Source organism: Anoplopoma fimbria, chromosome 23 (genome assembly GCF_027596085.1).
Source record: "Anoplopoma fimbria isolate UVic2021 breed Golden Eagle Sablefish chromosome 23, Afim_UVic_2022, whole genome shotgun sequence".
NCBI classification, from domain to species: Eukaryota; Metazoa; Chordata; class Actinopteri; order Perciformes; family Anoplopomatidae; genus Anoplopoma; species Anoplopoma fimbria.
The window spans coordinates 887,468-905,206 of record NC_072471.1 but is presented as its reverse complement, the minus strand read 5'-3'; the positions used below and the strand labels follow the sequence as shown (position 1 = coordinate 905,206).

Below are 17,739 nucleotides of genomic sequence, written 5' to 3'. Positions count from 1 at the left end.
GAATGAATACATGAATGAATTAATGAATGAATACATGAATGAATGAATGAATGAATACATGAATGAATGAATGAATACATGAATGAATGAATGAATACATGAATGAATAAATGAATAAATGAATGAATGAATGAATGAATGAAATTAATGAATGAATGTATTAATACATGAATGAATAAATGAAAGAATACATGGATGAATGAATGAATGAATGAATGAATACATGAATGAATAAATGACTAAATGAATAAATGAATGAATAAATGAATACATGAATGAATAAATGAAAGAATACATGAATTAATTAATGAATGAATACATGAATGAATGAATGAATAAATGAATAAATGAATAAATGAATAAATGAATGAATGAATGAATGAATGAAATTAATGAATGAATTAATACATGAATGAATAAATGAATGAATGTATTAATACATGAATGAATAAATGAAAGAATACATGGATGAATGAATGAATGAATGAATTCATTTATTAATGAATACATGAATTAGTTAAGACTGAATTGATTTTAGACTCTGTGTTTTGTGTCTCAGTTACAGTCATAATAACCTTTGATGTTCAACATCTGTCCACAGCCGATGATCAATACGTGATCAATACATGATCAATACGTGATCAATACATGATCAATACATGATCAATACGTGATCAATACATGATCAATACGTGATCAATACGTGATCAATACATGATCAATGAAATTAATGATCAATGTATCAATACGTGATCAATACGTGATCAATACATGATCAATACGTGATCAATACATGATCAGCTGCCATCAGATCTGAAGAATCCAACAAAAGGACCCGGACCGACCGGATCGGAGCCCCGCCGGCTGCTCCAGACTTCAGTGCCCCCCCGCTGAGAGGAGGGGCCCCATACGGAGCTGAGAGGCCTCCATCGTATCAACACTCTGATTCACTCTGATTCACTCTGATTCACTCTGGATTCACTCTGATTCACTCTGATTCACTCATGATTCACTCTGATTCACTCTGATTCACTCTGATTCACTCTGGATTCACTCTGATTCACTCTGATTCACTCTGATTCACTCTGGATTCACTCTGATTCACTCTGATTCACTCTGATTCACTCTGATTCACTCTGATTCACTCTGGATTCACTCTGGATTCACTCTGATTCACTCTGATTCACTCTGATTCACTCTGATTCACTCTGATTCACTCTGATTCACTCTGATTCACTCTGATTCACTCTGGATTCACTCTGGATTCACTCTGATTCACTCTGGATTCACTCTGATTCACTCTGGATTCACTCTGATTCACTCTGATTCACTCTGGATTCACTCTGGATTCATTCTGGATTCACTCTGGATTCACTCTGATTCACTCTGATTCACTCTGATTCACTCTGGATTCACTCTGATTCACTCTGGATTCACTCTGGATTCACTCTGATTCACTCTGGATTCACTCTGGATTCACTCTGATTCACTCTGATTCACTCTGATTCACTCTGATTCACTCTGATTCACTCTGGATTCACTCTGATTCACTCTGGATTCACTCTGATTCACTCTGATTCACTCTGATTCACTCTGGATTCACTCTGGATTCACTCTGATTCACTCTGGATTCACTCTGGATTCACTCTGATTCACTCTGGATTCACTCAGCTCAGCAGGAAGCAGCTGCTCTGATAAACCAGCAGCTTCTGATGGAGAGAACCGGAGGAGACGTCTATTAATATTAATAGGAACAGATCTGTAGACACAGCAGAGAATACTTTACTGGAGCTCTTCACTTTACTGACAGAAACATCAAACACTCACAGCTGAGCTACATGAGGCGTATATGAAAGGAGAGATGAGTCTTTGAAAAGTCAATAAAGTTATTACAGTTTATTCAAAATGATGAACCACATTTCATCTCAATCCATCACAAATATGACGTCACTTATTTGTTTGTGGACATTTTGAAGGCTCAAGTTCAGCGTTTTGGTCGTCTCCATCTTGGTTTTTTTGCAACCAGTGAACAGGAAGTGACCATATATGGAGTGAGGAGGAGTGACGTAGAGACGCCGTATACGTCTCTGGTGTCGACCTGTCAATCAGTGTGTAGCCCCGCCCTAAAGCATCCCCTGCTTTATGGTCTGTTTGACTCTAAATGGAGCATCATTTACTAAATGAACATCATGCTGTATTGAAGAAGACTTGAAACTAGAGATTGAGACCATAAACTCATGTTTACAATGTTTACTGAGGGAATAAATCAAGAGAGAAGTAGAGTCATTTTCTCATAGACTTCTATACAACCAGAGGAGTCGCCCCCTGGTGGACAGGAGAGAGAATGCAGCTTTAACACAGGAAGCTTTGACTTCACTGTTCAGGTACAGACTCAATATTACATTTCATGTGTGCAAATTAAATACTTATGCATTAGATTTACTTTAAACAGAACCAGGCTAGCAGTTTCCCCCTGCTTCCAGTCTTTATGCTAAGCTAAGCTAAACATTCAGATTATTGTTTTATACTATTGAAGCCATAAAACATAAATAAATCTGTTTATTTCACACTATATACGTTGTGTTTATTTCTCCTTTTTGTAATCCTTGCTTCTTCTTTTGGAACTAAACATAACATTTAAAGATATAACTGCGTATTTGATTTGATCCCTTTCTGTATAAATAATCTCCCTCGGTCAGAGTGGTGTGTTTATGGATCCCCTTCCTCTCTCAGCCTCTTCCTCACATCTTCCCTCTGCATTATAAACACTTCTTTCCTCTTTTTTCTTGCCAACTCTTTCCCGTTTCTCTCCTCGCCAGCTGGTCAAGGGTCTCCTGCTGCCGTCGGGCCCACAGCTCACTTCCTACTTTCTGCAGCACCTGTTTCTATTTGGCAGGAAAGGCCGGGATCCTGAACGCTTGGAGACGAGCCATCTGCTGCCCGGCTCTGCACCATTCTGCCCCCCCGATCCCCCCCCACTGCATCCTGACTTTCTCTTTTTTTTCATCCCTGCTGAACGATGGAGGAAAAGCTGAAATGGATTGTCTGGAAAATCCCATTTATCTGAGGGGACACGCTGTGAGGACGCAGAACTCGTTCACCTCGTGCAGCTTCAGCAGCTCATAACTGTCCCTGTTCGTCTCACACACTCATTTTATTCTGACTAACAACGATTATTATTATTATCACCAAAAGAAACATTATTTATCCCAGAAATGATGTTTCAAAGCTCCTAGGGTTGAATGTTTTAGTGGAATTTTTTGCCTCAAATTAAACTTTTCTCCCACAAATCAATGTTAAAAACAACATTTTCTATAGAGGAAGACATTAAAGAAGAAGCTGTAATTGTTATTGTCTATGTAAAAATAACATTTAAATGATTTCAGATGAAAAATTACAGTTTGAAAGCTTTACTGTTATTCAAATTTAACATTTTTAGTTATTTTCATTCTGAGTTTAAGGATTTGTTTGGATGGGATCTTTGTTGTTGTATTTTACTTTTCCTACTTAATTTATTTACCTTACTTTGTTTGCTGTTCTATTCTATTTTGCACTGATGTCAGTATCATTTCTTTTACATTTATAAATTGTTATTCTATTGTTTGTCTATGTTTATATTTTTATTCTATTGTTTTGTTGTTATACTGTTGTAAACTTTAATGAAACTGGCACGAATTTCCTTCTGGATTAATACATTTCTAACTATCGCACAAACATTATAATTTAAACTATATTTTCTACAGAGGAAGACATTAAAAATAAGCTGTTTTTGTTACTGTCCAAAAACATTTTTAGGATTTTAGATGAAAAATGACATTTTATAAGCTTTTCTATTGACAATTGACTTTTCTGGTGCTTTTTATTCTGCGTTTCAAGGATTAGTTTAGTTTGGAGAAATAGTTTTGTTCCTTCACAAATGTTTTCAAGAAGTCAGGAAAAGTCTGTTATTGTCATTTTTATTATTATTATTATTATTATTGGCTGAAAATGTTTTGTTTAAAGGACTATTTTACCATCAGAAATATCAATATAGAATGCCCAAATAGTGATAAAACACACATAAAAACTAATTAAAATATTTACATATATATATATAATGTTATCTATCCACAAAAAGTTAAAAAAAGTTGATATTTATGAAATTATTATTTTCCCCTATGAACTACAACTCCCATGCTGTAAGCGAGCGCCGCTGTGCCGGCTGCGCATGCGCACCACGTCCCGGACGCCTGAAGCCATGCGGACGTACGCGGCTATGTAAGATGGCGGCTTGAGAGCGGCTCGTTGAGACACCGCGCTACCTGTGAACGAGCTCACACACCTGAGCAGCCCCGCGTCACGTGGAGCCGCCGAGGAGTCGCGCTCCTCATCCAGGTGAGTCCAGAGCGGCCAGCTAGCTAGCTTAGCATCCTCCGCCGGCAGCGTGGCGGCTAACAGCTAGCCGCTAACAGCTAGCGGCTAGCCGCTAACGTGGGGCCCGGCTAGCTTTAGCCGCTAGCTCACCGGCCACCAGGTGTTCGCTGCAGGTGTTCACTCTCACCTGTAGAGAACACCTGGTGCACGCTGAGTAACGGTGTGAACGAGCAGCTGTTAGCATTAAACAGAAGCTAACAGAAGCTAACTGAAGCTAACTGAAGCTAACAGAAGCTAACTGTCAACCCACATGAACTCCTCATGCTAGGTTTGTGTATTTATGATGTTTACTGTGAAATATATATAAAAATATATTTATTTATATATATATTCATATTTTTTAAAAATATATATTTATATATTTTATTTACATACGTATTCACATTTATTTATATATTTATTTACATACATTTATATTTATTTATATATATAATATTTGTTTATATTTATTTACATACATATTTATATTCATTTTTATATATTTATTTACATATTTATATTTATTTATTTATACATATTTACACTTATTTATATATTTATTTATATATATATTTATTTATATATATTAATATTTATTTATACATATTTATATTTATTATATATTTATTTACATATATATTTTTATATATATATATATATTTATATATATTAATATTTATTTATTTACATACATATTTATATTCATTTATATTAATTCATATATTTATTTATATTATTTATATTTATTTACATACATATTTATATTCATTTATATATTTATTTATTTATATACATATATGTTTATTTATATTTATTTATTTGACTCCTTAAGTCATCATCAGAGGGGTATTTCTAATAAGCAGTAATATAAAGTACATTTACTCAGGTACCATGTACTTATACTTCTAATACTTCTCACAGGTGAATATTGTTTTTACTGCACTACATTAATATAATATCAGTAACTGAGTCTTAATAAAACTGTATTATTATAGATTAAACTACCAGCAGTCTTTATAAAGAGCTCTAACACATTCATTCAAATACATGTTATTCTGCATGATGAGTACTTTAATGTTTGTACTTTAAAGTATATTTTGATGCAAATACTTCTGGACTGTTACTGGTTTGCGTGCAGGTATTTACCTATAGGTGTATTTGTGGTAATACTCCTGTTCCAGAAGTCCGGCGTGTTTTAAGTCCTCGCTGCTGATGAACTCTTTAGATGAAGACGTCCTGCTGACTTTGTTGTTTTGACTTCCTCTGTGTTTCAGAGTTGGTGGGATGGCGAAGAGGATCGCTGATAAAGAGCTCACGGACAGGAACTGGGATCAGGAGGAGGAGGGAGAGGAGGTGACGCATAAACTCACACACTTTAAACTAAAGCAGAAATGTAGATGATGATTATGAGCTGGTGATAAGAACAATAAGAAGAAGAAAAGTAATGTAAAATGGTCAGAAATTGGTCTTTTGTGCTTTATTTTGGCGTTGAATTCAAAGACGACATCAACGGTGGATTAATAATGTTATGTTGTAACTTTAGTCTTGTGTAGTTTGTGTTTCCTGATCTTTTAAGATGTATTACGGTTGTTAAAGTATCTTCAAATATCCTCCCAGTTCACAGCTTTTATTTTGAAACTCGACTGTGTTCATTAGAAACGAAAATGCCGCGTTGTAATGTAAATAAAGTGAAAGAGTTCCGATGTTTAGTGTGTCAGATTGAGGATTTATGACGGTGGTGACGTGTTTAACCCTTTAAATCTCCTTCATGAAGGCCGGGACCTTTTTAGTTGCGAGTGAAGATGTGTTGAAGAGCCGGCCGATCAAGAAGGCCAAACGCAGAAACATCGGAGAGGTAAAAGCAGAAATATGACCTTATTATTAAACTCAGAGCTGAATGAAGACTCCTCTTGTTTGTGCTCATGAATCAGGATCCTTAAACCTCTAAATGCTTTGTGTTGTTTCAGGCGGAGGGAACCGGATCCTTCAAAGGGTTTAAAGGTTTCTCTCTGACGTCGGCGGCGACCGGAGGCTCCGCTCCGACGGCGTTCTCCGGTTTCGGTAACGGCGGCGGTGGCTTCTCGGGCCTCAGCGGCCTGACCAACGGAAACAGCATCGCCACGACGTTCGGAGGTTTCTCTTCTCCGGCTGTAACGTCCACCGCCACACCCGGTGAGGAGAGGGTGGTGGCTTTTTGTTATGAGGTCATGATGATGATTAAGCGTCTGTACTGGTCAAACAGGAAGAACCACCACCGCGGGTCTGGAGGCTCGTATGTTTAGCTGCTGAGATCAACCAGCTGAGGAGAGACCAGTTTATGGTTCTGAGAGACGGAGGATGTTTGTTTGTTTGTTTATGGACAGTTTTAATGTCTGTCTGCTGGGCTCAGGTGGACCAGGATGACCCAGTGCAGCGTGGGGCCTCAAAGATTTAAATATTCTCCTCCTGTTATTTAAAGATATAATAATATTTTTCATCACATGACTGTTGGTCTCGGATGAATCAATCATGTCTTCATAGTTTCACTGAGGAGCTCAGAATTTAATGTTTTTTACAGAATCTGTTTAAAGTAAACGGTTTATTTATGAGAAGATTTTAAATGAGACGTAGTTTTGGTGATTGTTTAAAGAAAACATGCATTTTAATCCCGCCGGTGGTTTTTGGGGGTCAGAGCAGCAGTTCGGCTGGTATCAGATATTTATATTATAATTATATAATACGTCTTTAGCAGAGCAGCTACATCTTGTTGTTCTCTGATTCTGGATCAGGTCTTCAGGTCTCTGGCTGTAGTTTAAAATGTGCTCTCACACTGACACCCCTCCCTTCGTCCTCTCAGGTCTGACGTTCAACGGCCCCGCCTCCTCTGACATCACGGCCCAGCAAACCAATGGCTCCGGCCCGAGCCCGGCTCAAAGCTCCGGCAGCAGCAGCAGCAACAAGGAGTACAGCCGTCAGCTCACGGCTCTGAACTGCTCCGTGAGGGACTGGATCACCAAACACGTCAACGGGAACCCTCTGTGCGACCTCAACCCCATCTTCAGGGACTACGAGCGCCACCTGGCCTCCATCGAGCGCCAGTATGGAGCCGGGTCCGCCGACGGGGGCTCCGAGGAGAAGAAGAAGAAGCTGCCGGCTGCGGCCACCCTTCCTCCTCCTGCTGCTCCTCCCTCCTCCTCCTCCTCGCCGTCTCCAGCCGCCGCCGCTTTGTTCTCCTTCGGCAAAAACACGACAGAAGACTCTTCCAAAGGTCCCGGCGTCACGTTTAACTTCGGTCAGAAGGTGGACGCCTCTGTCCTCGGGTCGTTAGGGTCCAAGACGACCCCCCCGAGCTTCTCCTTCTCCTCCTCCAGCGCCTCCTCCGCTCAGACCTCCGTGTTCGGATCTGCTGCTCCGCCGTCCTTCAAGTCTGAGGACGCTCGACCCGCAGGTAAAATATAAAACATCTGAAATATCTGCCCTTAAATGTAGAGACTCTAGACTCATTCTGGAGTTTATCTGCAGTTTAAACTAATAATTAATATCATTTAGAGCCGTTTGAATTAATCGACTGATCAGCAGCTACTTTAAGATAAGATAAGATAAAATAAGATAATCTGTTATTAGTCCTGCAGCGGGGAAACTTGCAGGATTACAGCAGCAGAGAGGATAGTGCAAACAAGAGACATCATTTTTGATAATTTGATAATTCATTAATCTTTTTGACTATCAGCTATATTTAAGAAAATAAACATAATGTATTTAAAGCATTTTTGATTTAAATATTTAGTTCACTGTCACATAAAACAAGATCTTTAATCTGGTTATAAATCTAGTAATGAAATCTCATGTTTCAGGTAACGAGTGTTTATTTAATAATCATCTGTTTTAAGGATATTTTCATCATGTGAAAGCTGCAAATAACAATTATTTTCATTATCTGTCATTTAAAGGAGTAATCCAGATTTATTATATTCTTATTGATAGTTTTATGTGATCAATTCAGAACATAAAGATATATTTTAAGAAGTCATAACAGATTCTTTTGTGAGGATTTTTACTTTTAAAATGACTTTATTATTTATTCTAAGGATGTCATAAATATCTAACATTCAGCTTCCTCCTCGTTTCAGATGAACATGTTAAAGTCAGAGACCGTCGATGTCACACGACTCGTTTCTTGTTGAAAAATATGAAATTATTAATGAATTGTTTTTTGTGTAGACGCCAACGGAGACGAGGAGTCGGAGGAGCCGCCCAAACCGGAGATCAAGGAGGTGAAAGAGGACGACGCCTTCTACTCCAAGAAGTACGTCTGAATAAATGTTTGACATTATGTTTGAAACAGACTTCTGTTCAAACATAATGTTCATTTAGTTTAACCAGTGATTCCATTAGTTTAACGTGTTAAATCAACTCAGCGTGTTTTTAAAGCAATATAAAAAATCAAAGACAGTTTTTGTATACGAGAGAACCTACGGTTCCAATACAAAGTAGGATGAGTACAAACATAAAGAGTCTAATATAATATATAAACACAGGCTTAACATTGAATATATCAGTTTACAAACATAACATTCCATTAAAATGTTTGTTCCACCAGATTCCATTTAAAAAACCTGAGATTTAATCCGTCAGACTGTAATGAGATCTGAAAATCTCTTGATGCAGAATTTTAAAAGCTATTCGACTTTGTGTAACATCTGAATATGAACATTTATTTGTGAACATTGAGATTGTTCAGATTGTTTCTCTACGTTTAAACTCAACGTGTTTGTGTTTCAGGTGTAAACTGTTCTACAAGAAGGACGCAGAGTTCAAAGAGAAAGGAGTCGGAACTCTGCACCTCAAACAGACCGACGACGGAAAGGTTCAGATGATCATACGGGCCGACACCAATCTGGGTAAACATACACTAAATATACACCAATCTGTGTAAACATACACTAAATATACACCAATCTGTGTAAACATACACTAAATATACACCAATCTGGGTAAACATACACTAAATATACACCAATCTGTGTAAACATACACTAAATATACACCAATCTGGGTAAACATACACTAAATATACACCAATCTGTGTAAAAATACACTAAATATACACCAATCTGGGTAGAAATACACTAAATATACACCAATCTGTGTAAAATACACTAAATATACACCAATCTGCTCACAAATGTTTCATGATCTCCTCTCCTTCCTGTTCCGGTCTAAAGGAACCTTCTGTAGTTTGAGTTATTAGATGTTAAACTAGATCTGAAGCTCGTGTTTTATAAACGACGTCTTTACAGCAAACAATAGAACCACGTCGTCCTCCTTCTGTACAGTGTTGTGTGATGGATCTAAATAAACACACACATGTGTATATGTATCTATATATATCTATATATATCTATCTATAGATAGATATATATAGATATATATATATATATATATATATATATATATCTATAGATATATAGATAGAGAACTCTGTGCTTTGATCAAACGGCTCCTCCTGCTGGTCAAACAGGGAAACTGCAGCTCTTTTAAAAAAACATAAATTAAATCTCAGTTATTAAATTATGTTTGTGAACAGAATCCGGTCACATGACTGATGTTTTGTCTTCACGGTCGGGTTGTCATGGTAACACTGCTGCTGACCAGGTTATCGGATGAAACAGAAGTTTTAGTTTGAAGTTTCTGATGTTTTAAATTAAAGAAACAATAGACCATTGAATTGATTCCTTTAAGAAAACCATTTAGCATTCTTCATCCTCATAATGATCATCCTGACCTCTGACCTCTTATTTTGAAGGGAACATCCTGCTGAACATCCTGCTGCAGGCGTCCATGCCGGTGTCTCGCGTCGGTAAGAACAACGTGATGGTCGTCTGCGTCCCCAACCCGGCCGTCGACGACAAGAACCCCAACAGCCCCGTCCCCCTTCTGATCCGGGTCAAGACCGCCGGGGACGCCGACGAGCTGCACAAGACCCTGGAGGACAAGAGAGGCTGAGGCCCCCCCACACACACACACACACACCAACAACAACCACCCCCCCCACTGCCCGAGCTTTTAGCTGCCCCCCCGGTCATCCTCACACTCACTCGTGTTCTGGTCCTGTTCTCCGTTCTCACGTCAGATTGGTCGTCATACTGTGAAACATAAACTCCAGAGTCGTTAAAGAACCCGCTCGTCTACATTCCTCCGCTGCTGTTTTTATTAGAACCAACCACCATCCACCGTCTGCACCACCACAAAAACCTCCAAACCCATAAAAAAAGGTTAAACTTCTCGCAGTAACAGTTCGTTTTTCTGAATGAATCGAGGGTTCTGTGTGTTTTTTTGTTTTTTTTTAGTGGAAACTATTTATTTTGGTGTGAATGTTTCCCCCCCGATGAGCTCCTGAAATCGGCTTTTTTTAATTTTGTCATCATGGACTCTGTTGTTGTTGTTTTTTTGTCCAAGTGTCCTTTTGTGTGACGAGGAACGCCGTCGTCGTCTGAGAACGTTTGTAAAGACGTTTACTGGGAAAATAAAAAAGAAACAAACGACCACGACTGCTGCTTTTAATTCTGTGTTTGTATTAAATGTTTAAAGATTCACTTCCTGGTTCTGGTTTATTTAGAGTCTGCATTAATGTGAGTTTTACCTGGTAAAGGATCTCAATTTAAAGGGACAGTTCAGATGTTTTAAATGGTTTTATGATGTACAAACAGAATCTTTGCTCTCTTCAAAGACTCCGTTCACAAAAACAGTGATTTAACCCCTCAGGACACAGGAGCTGCTCCTCCATCGGTTAGTGGTTTTTCTGTTATTGTGACTTTAATTATGATAAACTTCTCCTTTAAAACACCAGAGTCACAATAACACAAAATAGATAGATCTGTGTTGTGAGAGGTTAAATCACTGTTTCTATGAATGGAGTCTGGTGCAGAGACGACAGCTTCAGACTGTCCTCACAGCAGCCCAACACGAGTCCATCAACTTTAAAAGGAAACAAGGAGCCAGAAAATACTGAAATAAGTTCCTTACAGAGTATTAGTGTGTAGTCACACTGTTGTACTTTTACTGGTCTGGTGTCATTTGAGACTTTAAGTTATCAACAAACAACTTCTGCATTAAATGACTAAAGAAAACAAACCAGCTGATAAATAATATTTTTTAAAATGTAAACAACTTGAAGACTTTGAACTTTTGACTGATTGTTGGTAATTTTTAATATTTTACAATTTTAAAGAGTTAAAGCTGTAAGGTTTGTCCAGAAGGTGGCGCTAAAGGAAACATCAGAAACCAATAAATATAAATAAAAACTGAAAAAATCAGGGAAAAAAAGTCCACAATCGTCATCATTTTCTGGTAACGTGTATTTCAATAAATAAACACATTTAAATGAAGGAACAGAAGTGACGACATCATGCACAGGAACGTGTCCCAGTACAAAAAGCTGTGATGAGTTAGAACGTTTCAAAAAGGTTCTAAAAGGTTCTAAAAGCGTTTTACAGTCCCGTCGTCTTCAGTGAGAGACGCCGACTATTGATCAGCGCCGATACATTCAGCTGGAGGAACTAATAACTACGTCGTCAATAACACTGAGAGAGGAGGAGGAAGAGGAGGAGGAGGAGGAGGAAGTGTTCTGTGGAATATTTCACTTTGATCCGACAGAGAGGAAACACTGATGGAGGACGGCTTCTCAGAGTGCAAATCAATCACCGATAATCACCGATCAAGAACTGAAGCTCAATCTGAACTCTTCGTGATCAATCAGATTCAAAGTTCATCTTTAAATCCTGAACACATGAGACGACAAAATCAGAGACTTTTGGAAAATAGATTTTCTGATCATAGATATTCAGATCTAAACAGCTGATCTATTGTTTACATGTTTCACAGATAAACAATAAATTAACTTCTCAGAGCTTCTGATCATTAATCAATAATTTAATAACAGCTGACAATGATTTTCATCACAAGTTCCCAGAAAGTTTCTAACGTTAATTAATTTATTTATTATTCAATTCTGTGATAAAACTTTTAATTATTATTATTATTTTGGGGAAAAGATTATTATTATAATTATTCAATAAAAAAAAAAAATTACCATGTCGGCAAAATTTGTATGATTTATTCTCTATATTTTTAGTGTTTTTTCACTTTAAATATTTTAAAGTACATTACTTATTACTTTACATTATTTGTTAACATATGACATTAAACTTTATGAATTCTTTCTAAAGATAACGACTTTATTCTGTTTCAAAAATGATCTTTCTCACAGTATTAATTATTAAGAATCTAAATCTCAGTGAAAAATTATAATGTTTTAAGAATAAAGACAGTTTAAATATTTTATTTATTTTAGGTTTAACAACTTATTTTTCTAGAATTCTTTCGTTCTTTTTTATAATATTTCACACGTTTTCTGTCAGTCGATGAATCAACGAAAGGTAAAGTCGTTAATCGAGCAAATAAAAACAAAATGATTAATCTGATTTCTTAAAAAAATGAATAAGTTGAAGTCGTGACATTGAGCTCTGAGAACTTGTGACGGACATTTGTTGTTATTATTTTATAATATATTATAAACATAATATTATTTTAAAAGACGTTTGTCAAATCTCTGATCTTGTCGACTGATTTTGGCGTTTCTGTTTCAGAATCAGATGAACTCTGATGTTTCTGTGAATATATTATATAATATAATATATTATAATATATAATAGTATATTATATTATATTATATATTTATCATAACTGATCTTTGGAAGCCTCAGCTGGTTGTTGAATGTGTTACATGTGTAAATCAACGTGGAAAGAGAGGAAACGTTAACGTCACATTTTAAGGCTTCAGAGGGAGAAAAACATTAACTTCAACAAACTTCATTTATTTTATTTTCCCTTAAATTCATCTTCACCGTTCTTCAAGTCGCTTCCAGTTTGTTTAGTCGCAGTTTTTCAAAACAAAAGTCAAAGTTGTGTTTTTGTGATTTATTTAAATACTGAAGATGTGTGTTTGTGTTCAGACAAACTAAAAATCAGATCTTAATGTTTGTAAAATAAAAGGAGGAACTCAAAGTCTTTATGGTCCAAACTTTAGGACCTGATCCTCAATCAGATCTTAAGTTCATTTATTTGATCAGATAGCTCCTGATTTTTAAAATCAGATGATTTCAGATTCGATTCATGTTTAGGAGGTGTTTTAGAGCCATTTATGTAAAAAATAAAATAATAATAATAATAATAATAATAACGGAGCTTCAGAAAAATTATATTCAGAGAAAAACCCAGAGATAAAAGTCGTAAATTTACAAGAATCTTTTTTTCATATTTTCTGAGATTAAAGTCACAAATTTATCTGGCGTAAAATTTTGTTGCTTCTAAAGTTTAATGCGCTCTAAACGAAGGTCCTGACAGATACATAAACACGTTTTCTTTCATTTTATTTATGTTATTTAAGGAACAGAAACACACCGTGTTCAACGTTAACGAGGTTGATCCAAACTCACAAACACAATGGAACAATTCGGTTCCTTAGCAAAAATGCAAAATTGAGCATTTCCCGTCTGGTAAATATACGACTTTAATCTCTTAAATTCTCTTAAAAAGGTTTTTTTCTCTAAACATTTATTTTATTTAAATTTTTACCAACAGTGGATCTATTACGCCGTCGTACATCTGCGTATATTTTTAAACTAAAATTGAAAAAATGGGGTTTTAATATTTGCACCTATATTAATTATCATAATATTAATAACAATAATAATAATAATAAAAACTGTAACCGTTTGTTGCTGTACACATTTAAAACTGTTGGTGAGTTCAAAGATACTTTTTGTGATTTACAGAATATTAGAAATAATTTAACAACACGATCAGGACAGAAATGATCCGTTGATTGGTGAGCTGAGAGAAGGAAAGGTTATTAATATTAATATTATAGAACATTTCATCTAAGAAGGAGTTATATATTTAGAGTAAAGTGGAACTTTTTATTTATAAATTTATGATTTTATTTGATATTGTCAATCAATCAACCAAGTCATTTTCCAAGTAAAGAGGAAGTAAAGTTTTTTTTTATTTCTTCATTTAAGTAGATTTAATAATTATGAATTAATTATTTAGTTTAGCAAAGCTGATGATAAAACATTAAAGTAAGAATATAAATAACTGCTGGTAACATGTTCTCAGATGTGCTTGTTGGTATTTGAGCACTTTTCTAACATTTTCTGACAAAATAAAGACGTTTATGTAACAAAGTTGTGAGAACATCAATTAGTTTTTTCATATTTTTAACATTCAGACTAAATGAGACGAATATCTTTCCATAAATCGATGAACTGAGTGAATTCAGCGACTGGTTGTGTTGTAAAGGTGTCGTCTACAATTCTTGTTTCCTCTCGTACAAAAACACTTCACGAGTCCCGTCGTCGTGGGTAATATAAAAAAAAAACTGAAAACCACGAACGCGTCATTAAAAGCAGAACCTTCAGTGGAGGCGTCGACGTGAGTAAAGCAGCAGATATTTACAAGAAAACACACATTCTCCACTTCCTGGTCAGAGTTCAGACAGATTTGCCTTTTTTCCACACTAAAGGTCATGTGACCCCGGTCATGTGACCCCTCGGCCGCAGCGGGAACTGAAAGAGAAGAAGAAGAAGAAGAAGAAGAGGCACTTCCTGAATGGCTGGTTGTTTGTCTCCTCTGCAGCGGTGTTTGTGTTTGGTTCTGGGTCTGGGTCTGGACTCTGGGTCTGGACTCTGGGGGGAGCCGCTCTGGTCTCGGTGGTCTCATGGTCTCGTGGTGGTCTCGGCGGTTCTGGTGGCCTGATGCAGGAGGCACTTGGTAGTGGAGCTCTGAGCGAGGAGGCGCTGCTACGTCATCAGGATGGGCTTCTGCCTCGTCTCCAGGATGTCTGAGGAACACAGGAAACACCAAACACTCAGTATGACATCACACACTCAGTATGACATCACACACTAACACTCAGTATGACATCACACACTCAGTATGACATCACACACTAACCACACACTCAGTATGACATCACACACTAACCACACACTCAGTATGACATCACACACTAGTTAGTGAACACATGACTAACTAGTGAGGAGATATCTAAGTCACCTACTAACTAATTAACTAACTGACTAATCAAGTAATAGACTAATTAAACTAACTCTCCAACTAAGTCATCAGTTTAAGTGACTAAATAACTAAGTTATCAATTAAGTGTGTAAATAACTAAGTAGTAAACTAACTAGTTAGGCGATTAAATAAGTTACTAACCATCTTACTTAGTCTTCAATTAATTGACAAAACAAGTAACTAACTCTCTGACTAAGTCATTAATTAAGTGACTTAATAACTAACCAGTTTAATTTCTCTCTAAATGTTAAAACTCAGGATTTATGATATTTATTTATATATATATATATATATATATATATATATATATATATATATATATACACACACACATTTATTTATTAAAGCTGAAGGTGAGCCGAGCGGCGTTGACCTCTGACCTGTGGTGATGCGGTGCAGCGGCAGCGTGACGTAGGTCAGGTGGGAGAAGAGCAGGAAGTAGTCCTCGGTCCGGTTCAGTTTGAGCCACGAGCCGACCAGAGAGCGACCGGTACCGGACAGAGAGCGAGAGCGCAGGTTAGAGGTGGCGTGAAGCTCTGAGGCGAGGAGACAGAGAAACACGTTTCATCAGCACAACGCAAACAGCTGTTCAACAAATCACCTGACACACAGATAGCAGACGAGGCTGTGGTTGTCATGGAAACACTTCCACTTTAGTCCACAGGGGACGCCAACGTCAACACAGGACTAGAGGGCCGACTAGTAACTTTAATTAAAGTTTATAAAGTCATTAAAAACTGAAGGCTTCTAAGATACCTTTAAATAGTACTTCAGGTTTGAGTTAAATCTTATTTTAAAAATAAATAAAAGTTAAGAGGCTGCAAACTTGTTCAAACCCCTTTGCATGTATTGTAACCCCAGTTTTTATGCCCACTGCTCCTCCGGGATGGTTAAATGCAGGTAGAAGATCAAAGGTTTAGAGATCTTAGTTATTAGTGTAGTCATCCTGTTATTGTATTAATGGTTTTATGTCATAATGTATTTATTCTGTTACTTCCTGCCTTTTCTCTTCTCTACATTTTATTTAGTGCTTCTTTTGTCCTCATATTCATTACTTTTCTGTATTCATTCTTTCTGTGCAATAAAGTAGAATAAAATGGTAAAAAATAAATGATTGTCACTATATATATATATTATAATACTGTTAATACTGTTCTGGAAATAGATCCACTGCAGTAGAAACCGGTCTGTTAATACTGTTCTGGAAATAGATCCACTGCAGTAGAAACCGGTCTGACCAGTCTGTGCTCTGGTTCCTACCTTCGTCCTCCTCCTCCCTGAAGAACTCCTCGCTGTCGTTGGCAGAGTGAGACTTCTTCATCTCCGTGTTTCGGTTTCGGGGAACTTTGCGTCTCAGAGACGGAGAGAAGAAGGACGGACGGTTCCTCTCCGGAGTGGGGGGGGTGCTGAAGGACGTCACCTGGAGGAAAGAACAAAGCTGGTTCAGTGTATGTACCTGTACCTGACTGACTGTAATACTTACATACGTTTACATTGTATGTAAGAATATGAATGAATCCATCCAGCAGCATTTATTATTGTGTGCGTTTGTTTTCCTCACCCTCTCGTGCATGGGGGACACCTGGTCCTCCTCGGTGCCGCAGGGGGAGGTGTCGCCCGTCGGCACCCTGCTGACGGCCATCTCTGCGTGACCTTTGCCCTGCGGACCCTTCATCCTCACAAACTCCATGTTGTTGTACTTGTAGAAGCCGAAGGACATCCGCTGGGCCATTTTAGCAGCTACGCTCACCTACAGCACCAACGCACACGTTAATGTCAGAGGTCATACTTTGATTCATGCTTTAGTTCTTTTTCTACTCTGTATACATTTGTTTTTTCCTTTGTATGTGGAAACTTACTTTTCAATAAACCAGACCTTGAAAAACTTGATTTTAAAGGTTAAAAAATAAAACTATAATTAGCATCTTTAGCATGTGAACTTTAATAAAGGAAATGAAACAACAAAAAAACTTAAAGCTGCAGTAAATTATAAAGCTAATGTTAGCATGCTATAATGCCTTGTGAGCTAATGCATTTTTGTCATATTAGCATCTTAGCATGGCCCTGTTTGCATGTTAAGATGCTAAGCTATTTAACAGGCTAACGTTTAATGCATGACGTATTAGTATTAGCTTTATCGCTATCATGTTTATTATGGTTTACTTTGTAATATAAAATGTGAGTAAACTTAAATAAAGTAAAATAACATTCAGAACCATTAAAGAAATG

General features: G+C 37.0%; 2 protein-coding genes across 2 annotated transcripts in view; one reads left to right on the top strand and one right to left on the bottom strand.

The window, feature by feature from the left end:
* The first annotated feature begins 4,234 nt into the window (after positions 1-4,234).
* nup50 (nucleoporin 50) lies at positions 4,235-10,916 on the top strand. Its single transcript, XM_054624745.1, has 8 exons — positions 4,235-4,374; positions 5,667-5,745; positions 6,167-6,247; positions 6,360-6,564; positions 7,229-7,819; positions 8,593-8,677; positions 9,154-9,272; positions 10,178-10,916. Exons 2-8 carry the CDS (start codon positions 5,677-5,679, stop codon positions 10,375-10,377), a joined length of 1,350 nt encoding a protein of 449 aa, XP_054480720.1. The 5' UTR covers positions 4,235-4,374; positions 5,667-5,676; the 3' UTR covers positions 10,378-10,916.
* A 3,073-nt stretch (positions 10,917-13,989) lies between these two features.
* The window catches only part of kiaa0930, a 17,811-nt gene continuing 14,061 nt past the window's right edge, over positions 13,990-17,739 (bottom strand). Inside the window, exons 7-10 of the mRNA XM_054624512.1 lie at positions 17,072-17,260; positions 16,771-16,930; positions 15,891-16,046; positions 13,990-15,274 (exon numbers count right to left, since the gene is read on the bottom strand). Of these exons, the coding sequence (XP_054480487.1) occupies positions 15,234-15,274; positions 15,891-16,046; positions 16,771-16,930; positions 17,072-17,260 (546 nt within the window). The 3' untranslated portion in view covers positions 13,990-15,233. The remainder of the gene's footprint in view (positions 15,275-15,890; positions 16,047-16,770; positions 16,931-17,071; positions 17,261-17,739) is intronic.

Bases quoted from the DNA above. Each gene is read 5' to 3' on its own strand.
- nup50 (XM_054624745.1), top strand. From the start codon at position 5,677: ATGGCGAAGAGGATCGCTGATAAAGAGCTCACGGACAGGAACTGGGAT. The intron at 6,248-6,359 runs GTAAAAGCAGAA...GTGTTGTTTCAG, and splicing joins AACGCAGAAACATCGGAGAG to GCGGAGGGAACCGGATCCTT. The intron at 8,678-9,153 runs GTACGTCTGAAT...TTTGTGTTTCAG, and splicing joins GACGCCTTCTACTCCAAGAA to GTGTAAACTGTTCTACAAGA.